This window comes from Mobula birostris, chromosome 26 (assembly GCF_030028105.1).
Source record: "Mobula birostris isolate sMobBir1 chromosome 26, sMobBir1.hap1, whole genome shotgun sequence".
NCBI lineage: Eukaryota > Metazoa > Chordata > Chondrichthyes > Myliobatiformes > Myliobatidae > Mobula > Mobula birostris.
In genome coordinates this window covers 31,363,286-31,383,171 of record NC_092395.1, presented here as the reverse complement: position 1 = coordinate 31,383,171, position 19,886 = coordinate 31,363,286, and the positions used below count along the sequence as shown (strand labels likewise).

General features: G+C 45.3%; 1 protein-coding gene across 1 annotated transcript in view; it reads right to left on the bottom strand.

Moving 5' to 3' along the window:
- Positions 1-3,374, bottom strand: part of fbn2b (fibrillin 2b) — a 280,052-nt gene extending 276,678 nt beyond the window's left edge. Inside the window, exons 1-2 of the mRNA XM_072244683.1 lie at positions 3,313-3,374; positions 2,916-3,147 (exon numbers count right to left, since the gene is read on the bottom strand). Of these exons, the coding sequence (XP_072100784.1) occupies positions 2,916-3,091 (176 nt within the window). The 5' untranslated portion in view covers positions 3,092-3,147; positions 3,313-3,374. The remainder of the gene's footprint in view (positions 1-2,915; positions 3,148-3,312) is intronic.
- Positions 3,375-19,886: the final 16,512 nt, after the last annotated feature.

Below are 19,886 nucleotides of genomic sequence, written 5' to 3'. Positions count from 1 at the left end.
GCTCATACCTTTGAACCATGAAGTAAGTACCTTTAAACTCCAACTACGTGTTTTCATTGCAATTACTACAATACAAGTTTGGAAACAGATTCAGTCCCAAATTGAGCAGAAACAATATTTGACATCTCCCAGCATGATGGTTCCTCACCCTTTATGTTCAGAATCAGAATCAGAATCCTTTATTATCGCCATATATTCTATGCACTTATGTTTGTAAGTGCATAGAATATAGTGCCATTGTGCCTTAGACCAGATTTTAAGTCTGCCTGAGTGGGGTCAGATGGAGACAATTTCCACATAAGTATGTAAACTTTGACTGCATAAAGGTCTCTCCAGTGTGGGAAATTTGGATATGAATTGGATAGTAATCAGTTGAGACAAATGAGGCTCAAAAGATATTTTGTTCTGGATTTAATTCGTATATAAAGTACCACTCAAACATAAAATAATTTAGCACTTTGAAAGCTGATTAAAAGAATCATAGTATACTATCAGAAAAACTCAAGTCGCTTTGCTTGGGTTAATTGATGATTCAAGACGAGGCTAACTTTTAAACACATTCACTACTGTAATATTACAATAATGCATTCACACAGGGAATGACTGAACTGCAACAGCTCATTTCATGCCACACCTTAATTACTAAATCCAAAGAAAGTTTTCATTGGAAGAAACACTGAAAGAAATATTCAAAGAAAGCAATTCAAGTGACGGCTGAGAATTGTCGATCAAACAATAGATCTTCATAAGGTTTTCTTTTACAGATTAAATATAACTAGCACTTTCACTATTCCCATGGACTAATATCAATTATCCATTTAAAGTGCTGAATTTTAAAAAAATATTTAGTAATTTTACAATAGCTATGCTTTAAATATTACAACTGAGACAGTTTCCCCCAGTGTCTGAAGGTCTCATATCAACCCATTTGTTACATTGTACAGACTTGCAAAGCAAAGAAAAGTTAGTTAACATACTAAATATATATATAAAATTAATGGTTATTGCATTATCTCAAGAGAAATCAGATAAAAATGCTTAAAATCTACATGCCAATCCCACTCTCACAGTGACTACTGAGTGTTAAAAAAACTGACAAACTGCTACAGAAACACAGCATGGTCTCCAGGCTTCATCAAATATGTGACAATAATTGTGAGCTAGTTGTGAATGCACAGTAAGTTACTGCTTTTAAAAAATCATAAAACATTCCAAACTTTTGAAACTCAGTGAAAAATTACGATTCCCCTGTATGCACTTTTGGTAGACTCTCACTTCTTTTACAATGGAACAGCTTTACTCTTGCATCAGACTGTAAATTACTCTGCACGTGTAGCATTCAAAAGAACCCTGGGTTCAACTATTAAGCAGAAGAATGAATGGAGCTTTAATCTGAATTAAAGGTCTCAGTGACATATGCATTTCAACTCAACCGACACTTAAGGTTCATTGTAACCGAATTACAAAATGTTCATGGAAAATCAACTTGAAAAGCCACAGCAGGCTGGCCACCAGCAAAACACCATGCTAATTGTTCCGTCACAGTCTAGTTTTGCAGCCTCTCCAGTCTGCCAATGATAGCTAAAAACATAATGTCTCCATCCTTTAAGGTGAAAGACTTAAGCAGCCAAATTAAATCCGGATCTCTGTGAAACCTGCACGTTAATTCAAGTTATACATATTTTCTGAGTAATTATGAAATTTGAGACTGACTTAAAATTCATAATAACGAATAAGAAACCTTGGCTCAATTTAAATCGACTATTTATTTAGCAATAAACGCAATAAAAAATAACATTACCAATAGTATCTAATCACTTTCACTGTCTTGGCCCTACTCAGACCCCGTTTTAACCCCGTTTGTAGTCAGCTCGTTTTATAGCGTTTCTCCCGGTTAAAACCCCACGTATTTGCAGTGGTCGCGCAGAACGTTCCATTAATTAGACCTGTGTTTTGACAAACCACAGCAGTGGTTTTCATGGTAAAAATGATTAAACCACAGAAAGTGATCCAAAAACAATGGTAAAAATCCTGAGGTGCCATGTAGTATAAAATGGAATTTGACTTATTCAGTTACAATTAACCATCCGCCCCTCCCCCTTCTCCTTGGATTTCCAGAGGGGCGTTCTGGCTACATTTCATGTGCTGTCTTACTATTTGAGTATCTGAGTTCAGAGAGGCTGTTAAGTACACGGACGCAAATTCACACATATACTATGAAGTTCAAATCCATGTTCTTTTAAATACAGATGCTACAAGTGGGTCCTAAATCCCTTCAAAAGCTTGAGAGTTTTCCTAAACCATACTCTAAAATCACCTCAAACCCCCACCCCCCACTCCTCAAGTCACATTCCAACCAAGACAAAAGAAGTGGACATCCTCCAAGTGTAAGCCCATAAACTCAGCCCGGCACGAATTCAAATCCTCCCCGAATTTAAATTTGTGGTTACGTCGCCCTCCCGTTAAAACACTCGGCGTCCCCTTGCCCCATCCATCCGTTCGCTGCAAGCCAACCTCTGGTTCCCACTTTCGACTGCATTCGCTACACAAAAGCACAAAGTTTGAAGCAAACGGGAGCGAGTGGGGGTCGAGTTTGGGTGGAACTGATTGTGGATAGAGGCCAAACAGTGGAGCGGATCACAAATTACACAATGAATCCTTCCAAATTTCTCTTTATTAGACGGGGTCATTTCAAAGAGAGATCAAACTCCAGATGCCAAGCAAAGTTGCTGAGTAGCATTTGTTTTATGCAAATAAAAATACATATATATTTATATTAAATATAATGATTTGGGAACGCTGATTCACTGTTGTGATGGGGGGGTCATATTTAGTACAAAATGAGTTGTGGACCCCATATCGATTAGATATTTGACTGTAATTTGTTCGGATATTTGTAATTGACTGAACTTTACCCTCTTAGGTTGTCTTGACCTCGTCTCCTGACCCGCGATTGTGAGTCTCTGTCCCCGGCTCCAGCGAATCTTGCCGCTCTAAAGTCGCCGCTTCGTTGGATCCGCGCCTCTTCAATGGAGAGAGATATGAGAACCGTACATCCCAGCACAAACTTGGCTATCCACCGTACCCTCATCCTACACAATGTCCTGGAGAAAGCTTCAAACTGCTGCAGACTCTCAGCCCCCCGAGCTGGAGCAGAGAGAGAGAGAGAGAGAGAGAGAGAGAGAGAGAATTAGTGTTGTCTCAAACTCCCACTCCCCCTCACATGAATTCTGACACAGCAGCAGGCGACTCTCAGCAAAGAAGGGGTAAGCTCTGAGCACACAAGAGTTTTAAACAAAGCCAAAAGTTTACCATCAATGGGAGCGCACAGCGTAGCAGCGGGGAAACATCTGCTTTTAATCAATACCCGGCGAATTCCTTCAGGGTCGGGAGATTCTGATCAGCCTAGAGCTCTTTGTTTGGTGGGGGATCTGGGCCAGGGAGGGGATAAAATCCTAACCTGAGCAGGGCATGGAAGAGAGGGGGGGCAAAAAGGAAGGGGTGGGGGGAGGTGGGATTGACAGCTGTAGCCAAACTGGGCAAGGAGGCGGTCCTTCGCCGACAGCAACGAGAGGCTAATGGACAAACCAGCACATTCCTGAGACGGACCTTCCTCAACCTTTGCGGCTCTGAAATGAACAGGATCGATTGCACATTTTCAGTTATAAGATCTTTTTCCAAGGAACCCGCTTCAGACTCTCCCAACAAGATCAGAATTCTCAAGAAATCGGTCCCGGATACATATTCTTAAAGGAGAAATCAGTTAACTTTAGCGGACAACAGAAATGAGGAGAGTAAATGGAATTCACCTCAGAATCACGCCAATTTACCTGGAGCGTAAGCCCATTGATTTACACCGGCGCTCGAAACCATATTCAGATTTAATTTACCTCCGCTAATAAAGCTCCCGACGGAAAGCGATAAATAACTAAGTACATAGCATAACAAATAATCCATTGCCCCATGGTTGAAAAGCCAAACCCTAGTTTTGACTTTTTTGGAAAACTATGTTTCTAAATGAATTCTTCTGACTGGGTTTGTAATTAGTGATTAGAAAACCTGTCAAAGATTGGCGAGTAACAAATTTCGGGTGAATTCTTGGGAAGTTCACTCTCCCAAAGATACTCACACTTGTAATGTTAGCAGTCTCCTGCCTCAGGCATATCCAAACAGATGTGCCACACAAATCAGCTATCTTCATTTATTTAAAAAAAACAGCCTGGCTCTGTTCTCTGTTCTTTTCATTACATCTTCATCACCTCGACTATCTTCCCACCAACAGCCCCAACTTCACTCACGGAGATGCAGCAAGAAGACACGTGCCCATGTTCATAAACTGAACTGTGGCATCTTTGCTTCTGAGAAGACGGGCTTCAAGTTGACATCCTTCTGCCAACCCGCTCCAGATGTACATCACCCTCCAACAATAAAGGACCACAGTGCCTTGGATCGGAATGGCAACATCAGCAACTATCAGGATGGAAATAATCAGCCCGACTGTCTGCTTTCTCCTGTCTGCCCGACAGAAGAAAACAGTACCTTTTGTTTTACATGCATCAGATCAGAAATACTGAGAATTAATAATGAGAATTCAGAGATTCAGAATGAGAAGCCAAATCAAAGAGAACATATTTGCATGAAGGATAATCCCAGGATGTAAGAATATTCAAGTGGCCAAGATGAGATAAACTTGAGGTAACTTGAGGTAAACTTTTGAGCAAACGAATTGAATGCTATGATGAGAAGTTGGTCAGTGGATTTAGGGGTATATTCATCAAGAGGTGTGATTTCCATTTCCAGAGTTAAGGGTGAAAATGAAAGGACTACTTCAATCCCAGGACTTCACTTGTGGTTAACTTTCTCTGTTCCAACTTTAATGTGACCAGCTAAATGTTTTAGACTAACGTACGCAAAATGCTGGGACACCTCAGCAGGTCAGGCAGCATCTATGGAGTGTAATAAAGAATTGTGTTTTAGGCTGAGACCCTTCATCAGGACTCATCAGTTGTTTGGGACAGTTGGAGGAATAAATGTTGCAGTACAGAAGAGCGGAGTTAAGTCATCCATCAGCCCCTCCAGCAGAATTCCCTAAGAATCAAATCAGCGTCCACCCACCTCAGTCATTATCAGCCAGAATCATTTCTGGTTTCCCTATCAACATACCATTCCACTGATTTTTCTACTCATAAAACCATACAGACCTTTTCACCCCATTCCCACAATTCCTTCCTAGTATTATAGATTGTAATACAGTATATCCATAAAATCCCAGCTATTGGGAGTCACTGGTATGTCCCCATGACACTACTAATGGGAGAGCTCTGAGTAATATGAATTCCATGTGACAACCAAGTACTGGAGAATACATCACAGAAATAGACCCTTCAGCCCATCAAGTCCACTTTGACCTACAACCATGCATTTTACGCTAATCCTAAATTAAACTCATATTCTCTCTAATTGCTCCCAGGTTCTCCCACTTATTTACACACTATAGTGGCAATTTAGAGTGGCCAATCAACCAGTGGATCTTTGGATTTGGAAGGAAACTTGAGTAATCAGAGAGGAAGCAAGCAAACTCCACACGGACATCAGCTGAGGTCAGCATTGAACACTGCTCACTGGTGCTGTGAATCAGTGGCTTTACTAGCTACATCAGAGTGCTGCCCCAATTAACATATTTATATCTTTCAGTCAGATTATTTACAAAATTCAAATTAAAACATTACCATTGTTATCCAGTCTGAGATGCCCACCAGTCACGGAAGGGCTTCAGAGAGCCAGCTGACACTGCATACTCCACTTCCAGAGACACCCTGGCCCAGACACATCCTCAGAAGAGATGGGCAGTCCACTCTGATGGCCCACTGCCAAGCCAAGAGCAGCCCAACAATGCTGTCCCTGACTAACTTTCCTCTTCAATTCCAGGTGTCCAAATATCAGAAGAGACATGTTGAAGCATAACTAGAACTTGATGAGCAGTCTCTTCAAATACTGAAAGAGGAGCTGCAACCTCTCACATTCTGTATATGTCACAATGGCGGGGGCATTGGGAGCAAGGGTGGACCCAAATGCAAGACACATCTTGTGAGGTTACTTAGATTTAGTTTATTGTTTGATACCAGGAGAGCTGGGCAGGAGCAGGAGTAGCGAACTGGACAAGGACTCGGGACTACAACTACGCTGGGACCAAGGGTTTGGGCTTGGACTCGGAATTGGCTCCCAGAACTAGAGGAGACATGAAGAGACTAAGGTATGGACTCTGAGGCCGAGACTGGGCAAGGACCCAGTACCTGGGTCTTGCCTCGGGCTCGGACCCCAGAACCAGGCATGGACATGACATGGGCTAGGGAGAGGAGGAACATGGAAAACAGAGCCTCGGTCTCGAGAGAGCAGATATACGGAACCATGGACACATACACAGAACACAGAGTCGGGACTCCTCCTTGGGTACAGGACATAGGGCTGGGACACATACACAGAACACAGAGTCAGGACCCCTCCTTGGGTACAGGACATAGAGCCGGGGCTCATGAACCCCACGGGGCAACGGCAAGATGACCTGACTTACCCCACGGAGGCGACGACAAGACAAGACAAGACATGACTCTCCACGGGGCAACTGCAAGACAGCCAGACTTACCCCACGGAGGCGAGGACAAGACATGACCCCCCACAGGCCAACGGCAAGATGGCCAGACTTACCTCACGGAGGCAAGGACAGGACAAGACCAACACGAAAGCACACCAGACAGTACCTATCTAGCGCCCGTGATGGAACTAGACCGAAGTGCAGGCGAGGGCTGCAGACGAGGGCTAAAGGCGAGAGGGCCAGAGAAGGGATTCAGACAGGGGGGTAACACAGGAATCACAGACCGCCAGGTCTAGGACTTGACTCGGAACTGGGAAACTGCCAGGGCCAGGACTTGACTTGGTACTTGAATGCCCCGGAGCCAGGACTTGACTTGGACATGGTACTTGGATGCCGCCGGAGCCAGGACGTGGTACTTGGAACCTCCGGGTAGTGGTGAGCTCTGGACTCGGCCCAGGAGCAGTAGACAGCGGCTCCTGATTCTCTCCGGCGGGCTAACTAACGGACCCACCTTGATGAGAAAACTTTGCAGGCTCGCTTTGGCGAGGTAACTGGACAGGGTTGCTCTGGTGAGGAAAGGCGAATTACCGGCACTCGCTTCGGCAGAGACTAGGCTTGCTCCGGCCAGATGACATTGGCACGCCGTACCTTTGGTGACTTTGTAGACGCTCTCGCGCCGAACGGCTGAAAGCCGAATGGAGAAAGCCGGTTCAGCAGAGTGTTAATTGCCCCTAATCACCAAAGCTGAGGCACACGGGAAAACAGGGAATCAACTGTCCGGATCGTAACATAGACAAGGTAAATTTAAAGGGACCCCGATCTGGACCATGACAGTATATTCATGAAACATAGAAATGGCGGGTAGGCCCCGGAATTCATGAACAGTGTAATAATCTGTTATGTATAATGTTCTCCAACCCTAGTCTTTGATGTGAAGGGGAAGGACTTCTGCATAGAGGGACCTCCTTCACTGTCTCCTGCAGCCCCATTACAAAGGGTTTTGAGAGGGCTGACCTACACTCAGTCTGAACTGCTCACCGGACCACAATCTGAAACCTTTGTGGTCTGGTGCCACAGAACACTAGCTGTCCTCGTCCAGAAGGCAGGAGAGGATTGGGAAGTGAAGGGTGTGCAAGAGCCACCCACACAGGAAGCACCACTGCGTGGCACGGAGCAGCAGAGACAGCATTTCCAAGAGATGTTGTGTAGGACTGGATCTTCAGGGTGTTGGGGCCTGGGTCTGACAAGTGATTCAGACCTAGTAGAGGGCAGCCTAGTCAGGACTGGGATGGAATTTCTGGCTTTGGCCATGAACCCAGTTAGTGTGAAGTTTATCACTGTCTTTGTTCTGGCAGCCTGAGCATCTCCCTCAGCTAGCTAGGGAGCACTCTGGTTGATTGCAACACAGTCTGGTATGGCAACACCAATGCCCTTGCATGGAAAATCCTACAAAAAGTAATGGATACGGCCCAGACCATTGTGGGTAAAAGCCCTCCCCACCATTGAGCACATCTACATGAAATTTTGCTGCGCAGAAGGCAGCATCCATCAAGGACCCTCATCACCCAGCATGACCTGTTCTTGCTGCTGCCATCAGGAGGGCAGTACAAGATCATCAGGCCTCACACCACCAAGTTCAGGAACAGTTATACCCCTCAATCATCAGGCTCTTGAACCAAAGGGGATAATTTTACTCAACTTCACTTGCCCCACCACTGAAATGTTCCCACAACCTATGGACTCACTTTGAAGAACTCTTCATCTCATATTCTCGATATTTATTGGTTATTTATTTATTATTATTTCTTTCTTTTTGTATTTGCAGTTTGTTGTCTTTTGCACACTGGCTGAATGCTAAGTTGTGGAGGTCTTTCATTGATTCTATTATGGTTATTATTCTATTATGCATTCTTTGAGTATGCCACCAGAAATGAATCTCAGAGTTGCATATGGTGACATATAGGTACTTTGATAACAACTGTGCTTTGAACTTTGACTGGAAGTTACGACACTCCAGACTCTGAAAGTATCCCAATAAAAGTGAGGGAATTTCCACAAAGCAACATGGCTGATGCTTGCCACTTGAAGACAGTGTTCCAGGTGGAAGAATTTTGCCAGCTACACAGGCTATCTGACAAGATGCTCCATGTGAATGTCCTTATTTTGTTCTGTTACATATTACCAAATGGCATTTCCAAGTCGGTGCAACTTTAGAAACTGTTTCTTGATAAAACGACTACAATGTTGTTAATGTAGCATGATACCCTGGTCAGATTCAGTTACAGCTTATCAGGTTATATAGATCAGACTGATCTGCAGCACAGATAGCAAACTCTCTACTTCTCTCTGGTTTTCTCCATTTCTTCCCAGTCCAACTATTTCCTTTAAACCTGTTTAAATAGAACTTCACATTCTTTTTTGTCTCATTCTATTCTTCTTCCCCTCTGCCAATGTCACTTTCTCCATTTCATATTCATCCTTGCTCTGCTTTCACATACTGTCCCCACTTAGAATCAACCCATTTTCTATCAATATTTCTCCACTTAGTTCTCTCATATGGCTTTTTGCATCTCTCCACATGCTTCTGTTCTTCCTTCACTTCCTTTTCTTTCTCTTCACCGTCTTTATTGTTTCTCTATGCATTTGCCGTATCTTGAATCTCCCGTGCTAGATGTAAAATAAGTAATATAAACCAGAATCTCGTAGGATATCTGTACCAACTTATACAGTGATTTGGCAACACAAGAATATTTTTTAGCCCTTTTCTTCGGCTCAGACACAAAGAATGCAGCTGCTTCTCTGGAGTTACCTTGTGTAATTTTTCACAGATTGGAACTGCATTCCTACAAGTCACTAGACTAAAGAGGAAGTGAGCGCAGACCCACGGAGAAGGTGCAATTCTTACTGAGCTGTCAGCAAATGTTAAGTCGATGATCCCAGGCTGTTCCTGGAATCTCACAGAACTAACAGATGATGTATTGCACTCTCACTTTCTGTTACACTCCTACAGCAGCAACGATGACTGTACAACCTTGACTTCTGTCGCTCCTGAGTTCTCAGAGTGCGGCTCCGGCACCAAACAGCTGAGCGGCAGGTCTGTGGGGCCACACGACCCTTCTGCAGTTCCAGACCTAGAATATGCTGCTGCATTTCGAATTAAAACACAGAATTTGAAGCGTTGGGCGGCCCGGTGACCAAACGCCCTGTAAATAACGAGTTAAACAATCGCACTAACTCTCATGCGGTTCTTGGGTTACAGCGCGTACTGACTCATAGCCAGCGCGAGTGAGCGCGCGTACCCACGAGCACCCGCCAGCACGTGCTTCCTCCCCGCCCGCTCCCGTCGGTCACGTGACCGGTTCTCAGCCGGACCCGCGCGACCGTCAGTTGAAAGGACCGCGCGCTCCCTTACCGGCGCCAGTCACGTGCTGAGTGTTTCGCCGGTGTCCCTCGCTCAGCCGTCTCACCTCCGTTCACACACTGGTCAGTCCTCAGCCTGGTGCTATCTTCGCAGTCATGTACGGTGGAGAGCAGTCTAACTGGTTGCATCACGTCTGGTATGGAGGGGCCATTGAACTAGGTTGGGAAAAAGCTGCAGCGAGTTGTAAACTCGGCCAGCTCCATCCAGGGCACTAGCATCCCCATTATCTAGGACATCTTCAGAAGGCGATGCCTCAAAAAGGCAGCAGCCATCATTAGGGATCCTCACAACCCAGGGCAATCCTTATTAGTACCATCAGAGAGGAGGAAGATAAGCTGGAAGACTCTCCGCTTCATCCCTTCTGCCTTCAGATTTCTGAACAGAAAACAAACTGATGAATACTACCTTACTCTTTTTGTCACAAACGAGAAAATCTACAGATGCTGGACATCCGAGCAATACACATAAAATGCTGGAGGAGCTCAGCAGGCCAGGCAGCATCTGTGGAAAAAAGTACAGTCAACGTCTTGGGCCAAAACCCTTCGGCAGGACTGCTCTTTTTGTGCTTTTTGCACTACTAATTTAGTTTATATATATATTTCTTATTATAAATTATAGTATATTTTACGTATTGCATTGCACTGCTGCCACAAAACCACAAAATGCCCGATGTATGTCAGTGATGATAAACCTGATTCTGATTCTTATTCAGTCCAATTCTCAGTCTTCTTCCTCGTTCAGACAGTATATAGGGTCTCAACCCAAAACATCAACTTCCATCTTTTGCCTCCTCACATGCTAACTGTTCTGCTAAGTTCTTTTGCTTTCGCGCACTAGCTCTTGGCCACTTTCTCCCAACTCTTTCACTACAGATGAAGAGTCGTAACCCAAAACACCGACTGTCCATTTCCCTCTGAAGGTCTACTCGACCACTGAGGTTGACAAGATTCCACCATCTGCAGTCTCTTGTATTGTTCACCATTCTCCTGTTTTTTAACCATACAGCATACTTTCTCTATTTAAGCAGACACCTGTTCCTCCTTCCTTGGCCTATACAACTGGTAGGACATTTGCAGTATATTTCTGGATATTTCGTCATACATTTCTTAACATAAAGTGCCTTTTCTTGCTTGGTCTTGTAAAAGTTAAAGAGCATGGCTTTTAAAAACACAAACACGAGGAAATCTGCAGATGCTGGAATTCCAAGTTAGGTCCTGGCGAAGGGTCTCGGCCCAAAACGTCGACTGTACCTCTTCCTAGAGATGCTGCTTGGCCTGCTGCGTTCACCAGCAACTTTTATGTCTTTTAGATGTGTTTGCTTTTGCAAGCAATATTCATATAAAAATGTGCATGGGGAAAGGGGAAAATGGAAGTTTAAAGAACAGAAAGGAATAAGATCCCAGAACCCAAGACAGCCAAACCACATTCAGCCCAAACACAGGGAACCCAACCACACTCCCCTCCAACACACAGACAGCACAACCACAATGAGCCCCACCTCTACAAATCCAAACAATAAGAATGCAGTCACTACAAGCCCAAACAGTACATGTCCAGTCACTGCAAGCCCAACTGCTGTGAGCTCAATGACCGGGAGCCCTGCCCCTGGATCCCAAACACCAGAAAGAAAACCATAACTGCTAAACCTTGTTCTACCAAATTACATGCTATTTTCTCCTTGGGATAGTCATGATCATTTCAGAATCATTTTCACTGAGTCATTTTTGAGCTCGTCATTTGGTTTATGCCAGTGAAAGGTGGAAAATGCAAACCTCTACCTTGTGCTCTGCCTCCACACTACTTAACCTCAGATAAACAGGTAAATTGTTAAGTTGAATTATTATTGTCTCAAATGCCAAGGTACAGTGAAAAACGTGTACTGCATATTGTTCATACAATTCAGAACAATAGTTAATAAAAATAAAAATAAAACATAGTACACTGAGGTATTGCAAGGTCAGCAATAACCAAATGCAGAAATTAAGTGTTACAGTTACAGAAAAAGTTCAGCGCAGGTAGATAATTCCCGTTTAAGATGGCGACTGCTTCCTGACAGCAAACAAAACAAAGAATACAACTAAGTACTTTACAAGTGACACTTTTTCTTGTAAAATTGATGATAAATGATCACCATAAACATTGGAGAGGGTCAAAGCATGCAGGTGCGAGGCGAAGTCAAGACAAATTCAAGGCGAGGTTGAGACATGTTTGAGGCAGAGTCAGAGCAGAGGAGATGCAGGTTCAAGGCCTGTCCACCTAAACTGAGAGTGAGGCTTGATCACTCTAAAGGCCAATTTATATTTGTGCGCCAAATAGCTGTATACCCTACACCGTACCCTACGCCGTAGCCTGACGCGCATCTCCCCAAAAATGTAACTACGCATCGGGGCGATGCAGACCACAACAACCGTGATTGGTCCGCTTGGTAGCATCGCATTTCCTCCTACGCTGCAATAGCTTCCCATTGGGCGACTGAAGGGTAGGGGGAAGCAACTCTGGCTGCAATGCTTTCCATAGAGTTTTACAGACCTCCGAAATTATGGAGGACCCTGTGCTTGACGCCAGTTTGTAGCTAACTGCTACAGCCTGTTGACTTCCACCTGAAGCTAAAACTCGAATGGTGACTGTCAGTCTTTGAGTATGCAGTGCGTACACTGATGCGAAATAAACGGTTGGAGACGATGAACCAAATCGTCAAATCTACTTGCTGACATGCAAAAATATTTGAAATACATTTCCTCGTCCATGTCTCTCAGTGGCCGGACAAGCACAGAAAATTCACCCTCCTTCAGTTTCAGTCGCCATTGTTTGAAGTTTGAGTTTCTTCGTGTTGAAACTCAACACAGTGGCATAGAAACCCCACTGCCAACTAGCGTTTTGGCGGTGAATTGCAGAGTGACGCACACACACCAATGCACAAGTATAAATGCTCACAACGGTGTAGCCCACTTGAGTAGGCTACGGCGTAAGCTAGTACACACAAGTATAAATTAGCCTTAAGCGCCAAGCCGACTTGGAAAGGTCAGGCGAGTGCTGGCGTATCTGAGACTAGAATCCAGACGCGATCTGAGATGGAAACAAAGACAGGGTTCTAAACTAGGTTCTAGACAAGAATCCAAAGATGAGCTGAAAATTGAGCACAGTTCAGGTACTCTTTACATATTAAAATCCTGGCCACAAATCAGTGAGGTGGGCATGAATCTTTAAAGGAACAGCGCCAGCTATCCATCTTCCGGAGAGTTAGAATGTCTAAACCCCGGAGGCTGGAGCGGTTGTTTGCTTATTGTAACAGAGCCCCTCCCCTACAGCCAACTCGTGACGGCCCTGGCTGCTCGGAGAGATGATGATAGTTGTCGTGGATGAGAGCCGGATCCACAATGCCTCTTTCAGGAACCCATCACCGTTCCTCAGGTCAAATCTTTTCCAGTCCACAAGGAACTGCCGAATACCCTGAACAGTTCATGAATCCAGTATTCTTTTTATGATGAAGACCTGCTCCCCATCGACACACCTGGGTAGTGGGACTAAGGGACTGTTTACAGGTTTTAATTTGGAAATGTGGGAAGTGGGATTGATCTTGAGAGACTCAGGGAGCTGCAAGGTGTAAGCCACCAGGTTTACTTCCTTAAGAACCTTGAAGGGTCCAATGAACTTGGGCACCAACTTCCTAGACTCCACCTGGAGAGGCTAATCCTGAATAGACAGCTGGAGAGGCTAATCCTGAACAGACAGCTGGAGAGGCTAATCCTGAGGGGACATCCCATGCCCAGAATGCTGTCAGGTGTTGTGGGCATCTCTGCCCACATCAAATGATCACACCACTCATCTGGATTTTCTGAGGCCAGGCATCTTAGGGTTCATTCCATATCCTGATTCACCCGCTCTGTCTGGTTGTTAGACTGTGGGGATGATACCCAGATGAAAGACTCACTGTTGCCCCAATCAGCGTAAAAAATGCCTCCCAAAAATGAGAGGACAGCTGCAATTTGAGGACAGTGATCCGACACAATGTTCACTGGAAATCCATGGATCCTGAAGACCTGGTGGAGAACAATTCTGGCTGTCTTCACTACAACTAGTAGTTTGTCCAAGGCAATGAATTTGCAGGCCTTCAAAAAATGGTTGACAATTACCCTGATGACAATCTTCTCCTTGGAATGCAGTAGACCCGGACCCATGACAAAGCCCATGGAGATGTTCGCCCATGGTCTGTCCGGAACAGGCATAAGGTGAACGAGCCCTTGAGGTTGGGTGTGGGGCTCCTTGTTCCAGGTGCACACATCGCATGCCTGCACATATCGTCAGACCTCTCTCTCCATTCCAGGCCACCAGTATCTTCTCTTGACGAACACAAGGGTCCTGGCCATCCCTGGGCAAGCGGGGCCTGCCCAGGTGTGTCCCTGTTGAAGTACCTGAGACCTGATGGAACCTGGAGCGAACAGATGACTGAAGAAACATTCTTGGGATCTCCCCTTGCTTCTGACCCTTGCAATCGAGTGTATCAATTGCCCAGTGAATTGGCGCTATCACCTTAGCTTGGGGCAAAATGATAGTAGGCTGTTCCTCTTTTTCAAATTCAGTCTTTTGGCCTCCTGAACATAAGTCAGGTTCTTGTGGTCAGTCCATATAATAAAAGAGTTCTTGGCCCCCTCAAGCCAGTGACACCATTCCTCCAAAGCCAACTTGACCACAAGCAGCTCTCCATTTCTGATGTCGTAGTTCATCTTTGCCGGGGATAGCCGCCTGGAGAAGAACATACACAGGTTCAGCTTATTGTCCAAAGGTATCTTCCGTTGAGTCAACACAGCACCCACTCAGACGTCTGAGACGTCCACCTCCATGAAGAAGGGAAAGTCCAGGTTAGGCGAAACCAAATTGGGAGCCATTATGAGCCACTGTCTAAGCTCTGTGAAAGCAGCCTCTGCTTCAGTAGTCCAAACAAAAGGGCCCGTGGATCTCTTAGTGTTGTCCGCCACTGAGTTGAAATTTGTGATGAACTTTCTGTAAAAGTTGGAAAATCCCAGGAATCGTTGGACCTGTTTCATATTGTTTGATTGTGGCCAAACTCTGACTGCCTGTGTCTTAGTAGGGTCCATCTTGAGATTGCCAATTAGCGATGATAAAACCCAAAAATGAAATGGTGGTTACGTGAAATTCTGATTCCTCCAGCTTGACATAGGTAAAGTCCATGATCTAGAAGCCTTTTCAAGATATCTCTGACATAAGCAATGTGATCATCTATGAACTTTGAGAAGATTAGGATATCATTCAAGTAGACAAAGGCACATTTATAGAGAGCAAACTGGAGCATGTTGTTTATAAAGGCCTGGAAAATTGCTGAAGCATTCACAAGGCTGAAAGGCATGACCAGGTACTCATAGTGCCCTGTTGGTGTGTTGAATGCAGTCTTCCACTCGTCATCTTCCTTTATGTGGACCAGATTGTATGCACTCTGCAGGTCTAGCTTTGAGAATACTCTTACCCCTTGGAGAATCTCAAAGGCAGCGTTCATGAGTGGGAAGGGGTAATGATTTTTGGTGGTTACGCAATACAGTCCTCCATAATCAATGCATGGCTGCAGGCTCCCGTTCTTTTTCGGTATGAAGAAAAAGCCTGTGCCAGCTGGTGAGGTGGAGGGCCAAATGAATCGCATGGCAAGGGCCTCCTTTATGAACCACTCCATATTGCTTCTCCCCAGGCTTGAGAGCATGTATAATCGGCTCCACAGAGGACAAGTACCAAGCAGTAGATCTATAGACAGTTGGAGGGTTGGTGTGATGGAAAGGTTGAGGCCTTTTCCTTCGCTAAAGTCCTTTTCCAAATCCTTGTAGATGGAAAGGATTTCAACTGGTTTGCGTTTAGCAACTACCCCCGAACCTCCCTCTGAGAATGACTGCTGAGACTCCTTAGGTAGCGGGGGTGATACGGCAGACCTCAAAGTCTTCTCCATAGGTTTAATAGAGTCTTTTAGTTGAAACAAAGACCAAATCAGAGTTCAATTCCTCATCCATATCCTCAGACAATGGCATCGAGGTGCTACAAATGGTCTTTGTGCTCTTAGGACCAGGCTCCAAGGGTCTATGTTTAGGAGCCTTTCCCTTGGATGGGACATGGCTAGGCATCTCCTTGGCTTGCTCCTGAACTAGAGATCCTCTCTCTCTAGTTCCAGCACACCCCTGACTAGACATGGTTGGGTCTTGCATGATCCTGCTGGCTGGAGCTGGCTTGTTTGCCTTTGGAGATAGGACTGGGTCTCTCAAAGGCTCCGGGTTGCCCCAAACAGAAGTTTGCCTCCTCATCAGCCATTGGTCTCTGGAATGTCTGGGGGTCAGAGCACCAAGATGAAAACATACTCTCTTGCAATGACTGGACCATGCAATAATCCTCTCCTCCTTCCAGTTCACAGATGGGTTATGCTGGGACAGCCAGGGTGCCCAAGCATTGGCGTACGTGGGGAGAATCAATGATATAGAAACAAATGTCCTCTGTAAAACCTCATCTGCAAAACTGATGTCTGCTGCAAGAGGACAACTGTCCAGGGCTGGCTCAACTCCTGCAGAGTTATGTTGAGCCAATGGATGGTCTCCAAGTCCAGGAAATTACCGGCTGCCCCAGAGTCCACAAAGGCATTCAACTCTCGTCAGTTCTTAACCCAGGCAGTTTCCACCCTCAGCATGACACCACGATCAGTAGGGTTGGGAGTAGTAGGCTGCTACTGTCACTGTGCTCCCGGCACTGGATGGTCTTAGCATTGGCAGCTGTAGCTTTGCACATGTGGCCCGCAGGTGGCCTGCTTCACCGCAGCAATAGCAGCAACCTCGACTCTGACGGCGGGACCACTTCTCAACGAAGAATCTTGAGCATGGGCTCGACAGGATCCTGAGCGAGAGATAGGCTAGACACTGTCTGAGGTCGGGAAGTGGAACTCTGATGTGCTGAGGCCGGGCTCGGGCTAGTCCTCTTCGTGGTCTTGAGGTGGTCCCACTTTCACTCTGAGGCAGATGGAATGATTGATTAGACCCTATCAGTCCTCTAATGGCTCTCCCAAGGCAACGGCATCCTTTTGTTCACCTCTGAGTCCAGGATGGCCAAGGCTTCCCTGATCCAGTCAGAAACTCAATAGCGTAGTTGATTACTGACCAGCTACCCTGATGCACCTTCATCAGATGGTCTGAAGCTTGGTTTGCTCTTGTGGGATGATGGAACACCCACCTTGCAGCGGCCATGAATTCCGTCAAATCCAAGCAAATCTCCTTCGCCCCCAATGCGTGATGGCCCAGGCCAGGGTTCTCTCGATCAGAAGGGACCACGAAGGCCACCATTCTGCACTCTGTAGGGAACTGGGATGGCTTGAATTCAAACACCAAAGAACACTGGATAAGTGAGCTGCAACAAGCACCGGGGTCACTGCCGAATATCTCTGGGGTCAGAAGATGGACTGACTCTGCAGAGTGCTGACAGCCCAACCTGAGCGACTCTAGCTTCCTCCTTGCGATAGTTTTAGACCATAGACCATAAGATAGTTGGCGCATGGCGAACTGGAGGTTGTGTATTTTCAGGCTCTGTCTAGAAATGTTCTTGACTAGAGGCTCTGATACCACGCTGGGTCCAGTCGTACTGTGACGAAAGACCTTGGTAGAGATGGTTAGGACCCAAGTGCTGGAGTACCTGAGACTAGAATCGAGACACGATACAAAACTGAAACAAAGTCATAACAGTCAGGTACAGGCTGAAACTTGGCTACGGGATCCAGGCCCAAGGCATACGATGCAATAGGGCCCAGAGTTCAAGGAATGACCCGATGTTTAGAAATTTTAAACATCGGGCCGGATGGATTGAAAAGGCAGGGTGTCGGGACAAGAGGTGAAGGTCTGGCTAGTTCTATTCACTGCACTGCAACATTTACTCAGCTCTGCGCTGCACTGAGACCAAGGCTGTGGCCTGCTCCGACTGCTTCAGGCTTCGTGCCTATGGGCTCACTTTTGTTCTGAATGTTACTTGCTTACATTGTTTGCACAATTTGTTTTTTTTTTCTGCACATTGAGTGCCTGAAAGCCTTTTTTTCATGGGTTCTTTTGGGTTTCTTTGTTTTGTGGCTGCCTGTAAGGAGGCGAATCTCAAGGATGTATAATGTATACATACTTTGGTAATAAATGTACTATGAACTTTGACCTTAGTAAAGTACAAGGTTATAATAAGGTAGATCATTAAGTCAAGAGTCCTTCATATTCTACTAGGGAACTATTCAATAGTGTTATAACAGTGGGATATATCCCAAAATTCCTGTGCAAGAACTGAGAGCTACAGCAGTTTGAAGAAGGAAACTTTCTTTCCACAAAGGAAAACTGTGGCCTTTGTTTGATTCTGTGGCTGTCACAGAAAGGAGAGACTTGGATAGTGAGCAGAGTAGTTTGCGTGAAATTAGAGTAATTAGTCATGTTTGTCCTGGAGCCTCCAGAGTCGACCTGTACTCGCTGGAATGTTAGAGCTGGGGCCGGCTGGTGACATCATGGTGATGCCAGAGGCAGTAACCCGAACATACAAGGATCCAGATGCACTAATGTTACTGGGAAATGTGATGTCTGACTTCAGCATAGCAAACCTATCATCTGGTTAGAATTTAACTTGTATTTTACTGCAAGTAACCTCCAGAGCACATGAAACAATAACTATGGAGAGGAAATGCTTTGAAAGAGATCCTCTCTCTGTTTACATTGTTGAAGGGTTTGAGGGGCACGTTTCGTGCATTTTGAGATGGAGAGGGGCTGGGCGATCAAAAGCAGAACACTTACTCTCCTTACCCACCAGGGTTCCCAGATAATTGGTACACATCTGAATCTTCTGACAACCCATGGGATTGGTACGCTGAAGTCAGACATTGCATTTCACAATAATATAGTGCATCCTGGATCCTTGCTCATTATCTCAACCCCAAATTTTGTTGACTCCTTGCTCCAAATCCTACTGCTAAACTTTCCATCTACTATCATGGACCAAATTGTCCAGTCAACAGGTAAGATTGTGGATATGGACATCTCCAGCAGAATTGGGTAGAGACCAGAATGACCAGTGTGTCTGAATTAAACCAGCAGCCTTGCGTTTGTATGGCTGGCTATGAATGGGTCCTCCCCTAGCATCAGCAAAGAAATAATGCACTACAGGTCTCCACAGTGATCCAGGGACAGGCAACGCTACAAGTCACCCGGTTTCTGAACAATCCCAACCCTGCCTTTGCCTCCCCGACCCAACTGTTGTTGTGTGAATGAAGTCACCAGAGAAAAGTACTGGTAGATATGAAGCAGCCTCTTTATTGGACAAAACAAGATACAGCAGGTATCATATGCAGACCCATTGTAGAAAGGTCTGCTTGGCCCAACCCTAAATAACATTTTATAAGCTAAGTATCAAAGAAAAAGTCAGGTCAATTCAAACAAATCCATATTTACAATTCTTGCTTTGAACTGCATATCCCTTTCACACCTCCCTCCTTCGCACCCACACCACAGACACCCTAATACACACAAATAATAAATTTAAATCAGCAAACAAGAGAAAATCCACAGATGCTGGAAATCCAAGCAACGCCGACAACATGCTGGAAGAACTGGCTGAGTGCAGGTCGGTGGGAATAGGATAAGGTAAGAGTCCGGCATGGACTAGAAGGGCCGAGATGGCCTGTTTCCGTGTTGTAATTGTTATATGGTTATAACTCAGCAGGCCAGGTAGCATCTATAGAAAAGAGTATAGTCGACGTTTTGGGCCAAGACCCTTCAGCAGGACCGGAGAGAAAAAAGATGATGAGTCAGAGTTAGAAAGTGAGGAAAGGGGAGGAAGAAACACAAGAAGATAGGTGAAACCTGGGGGGCTGGGGAT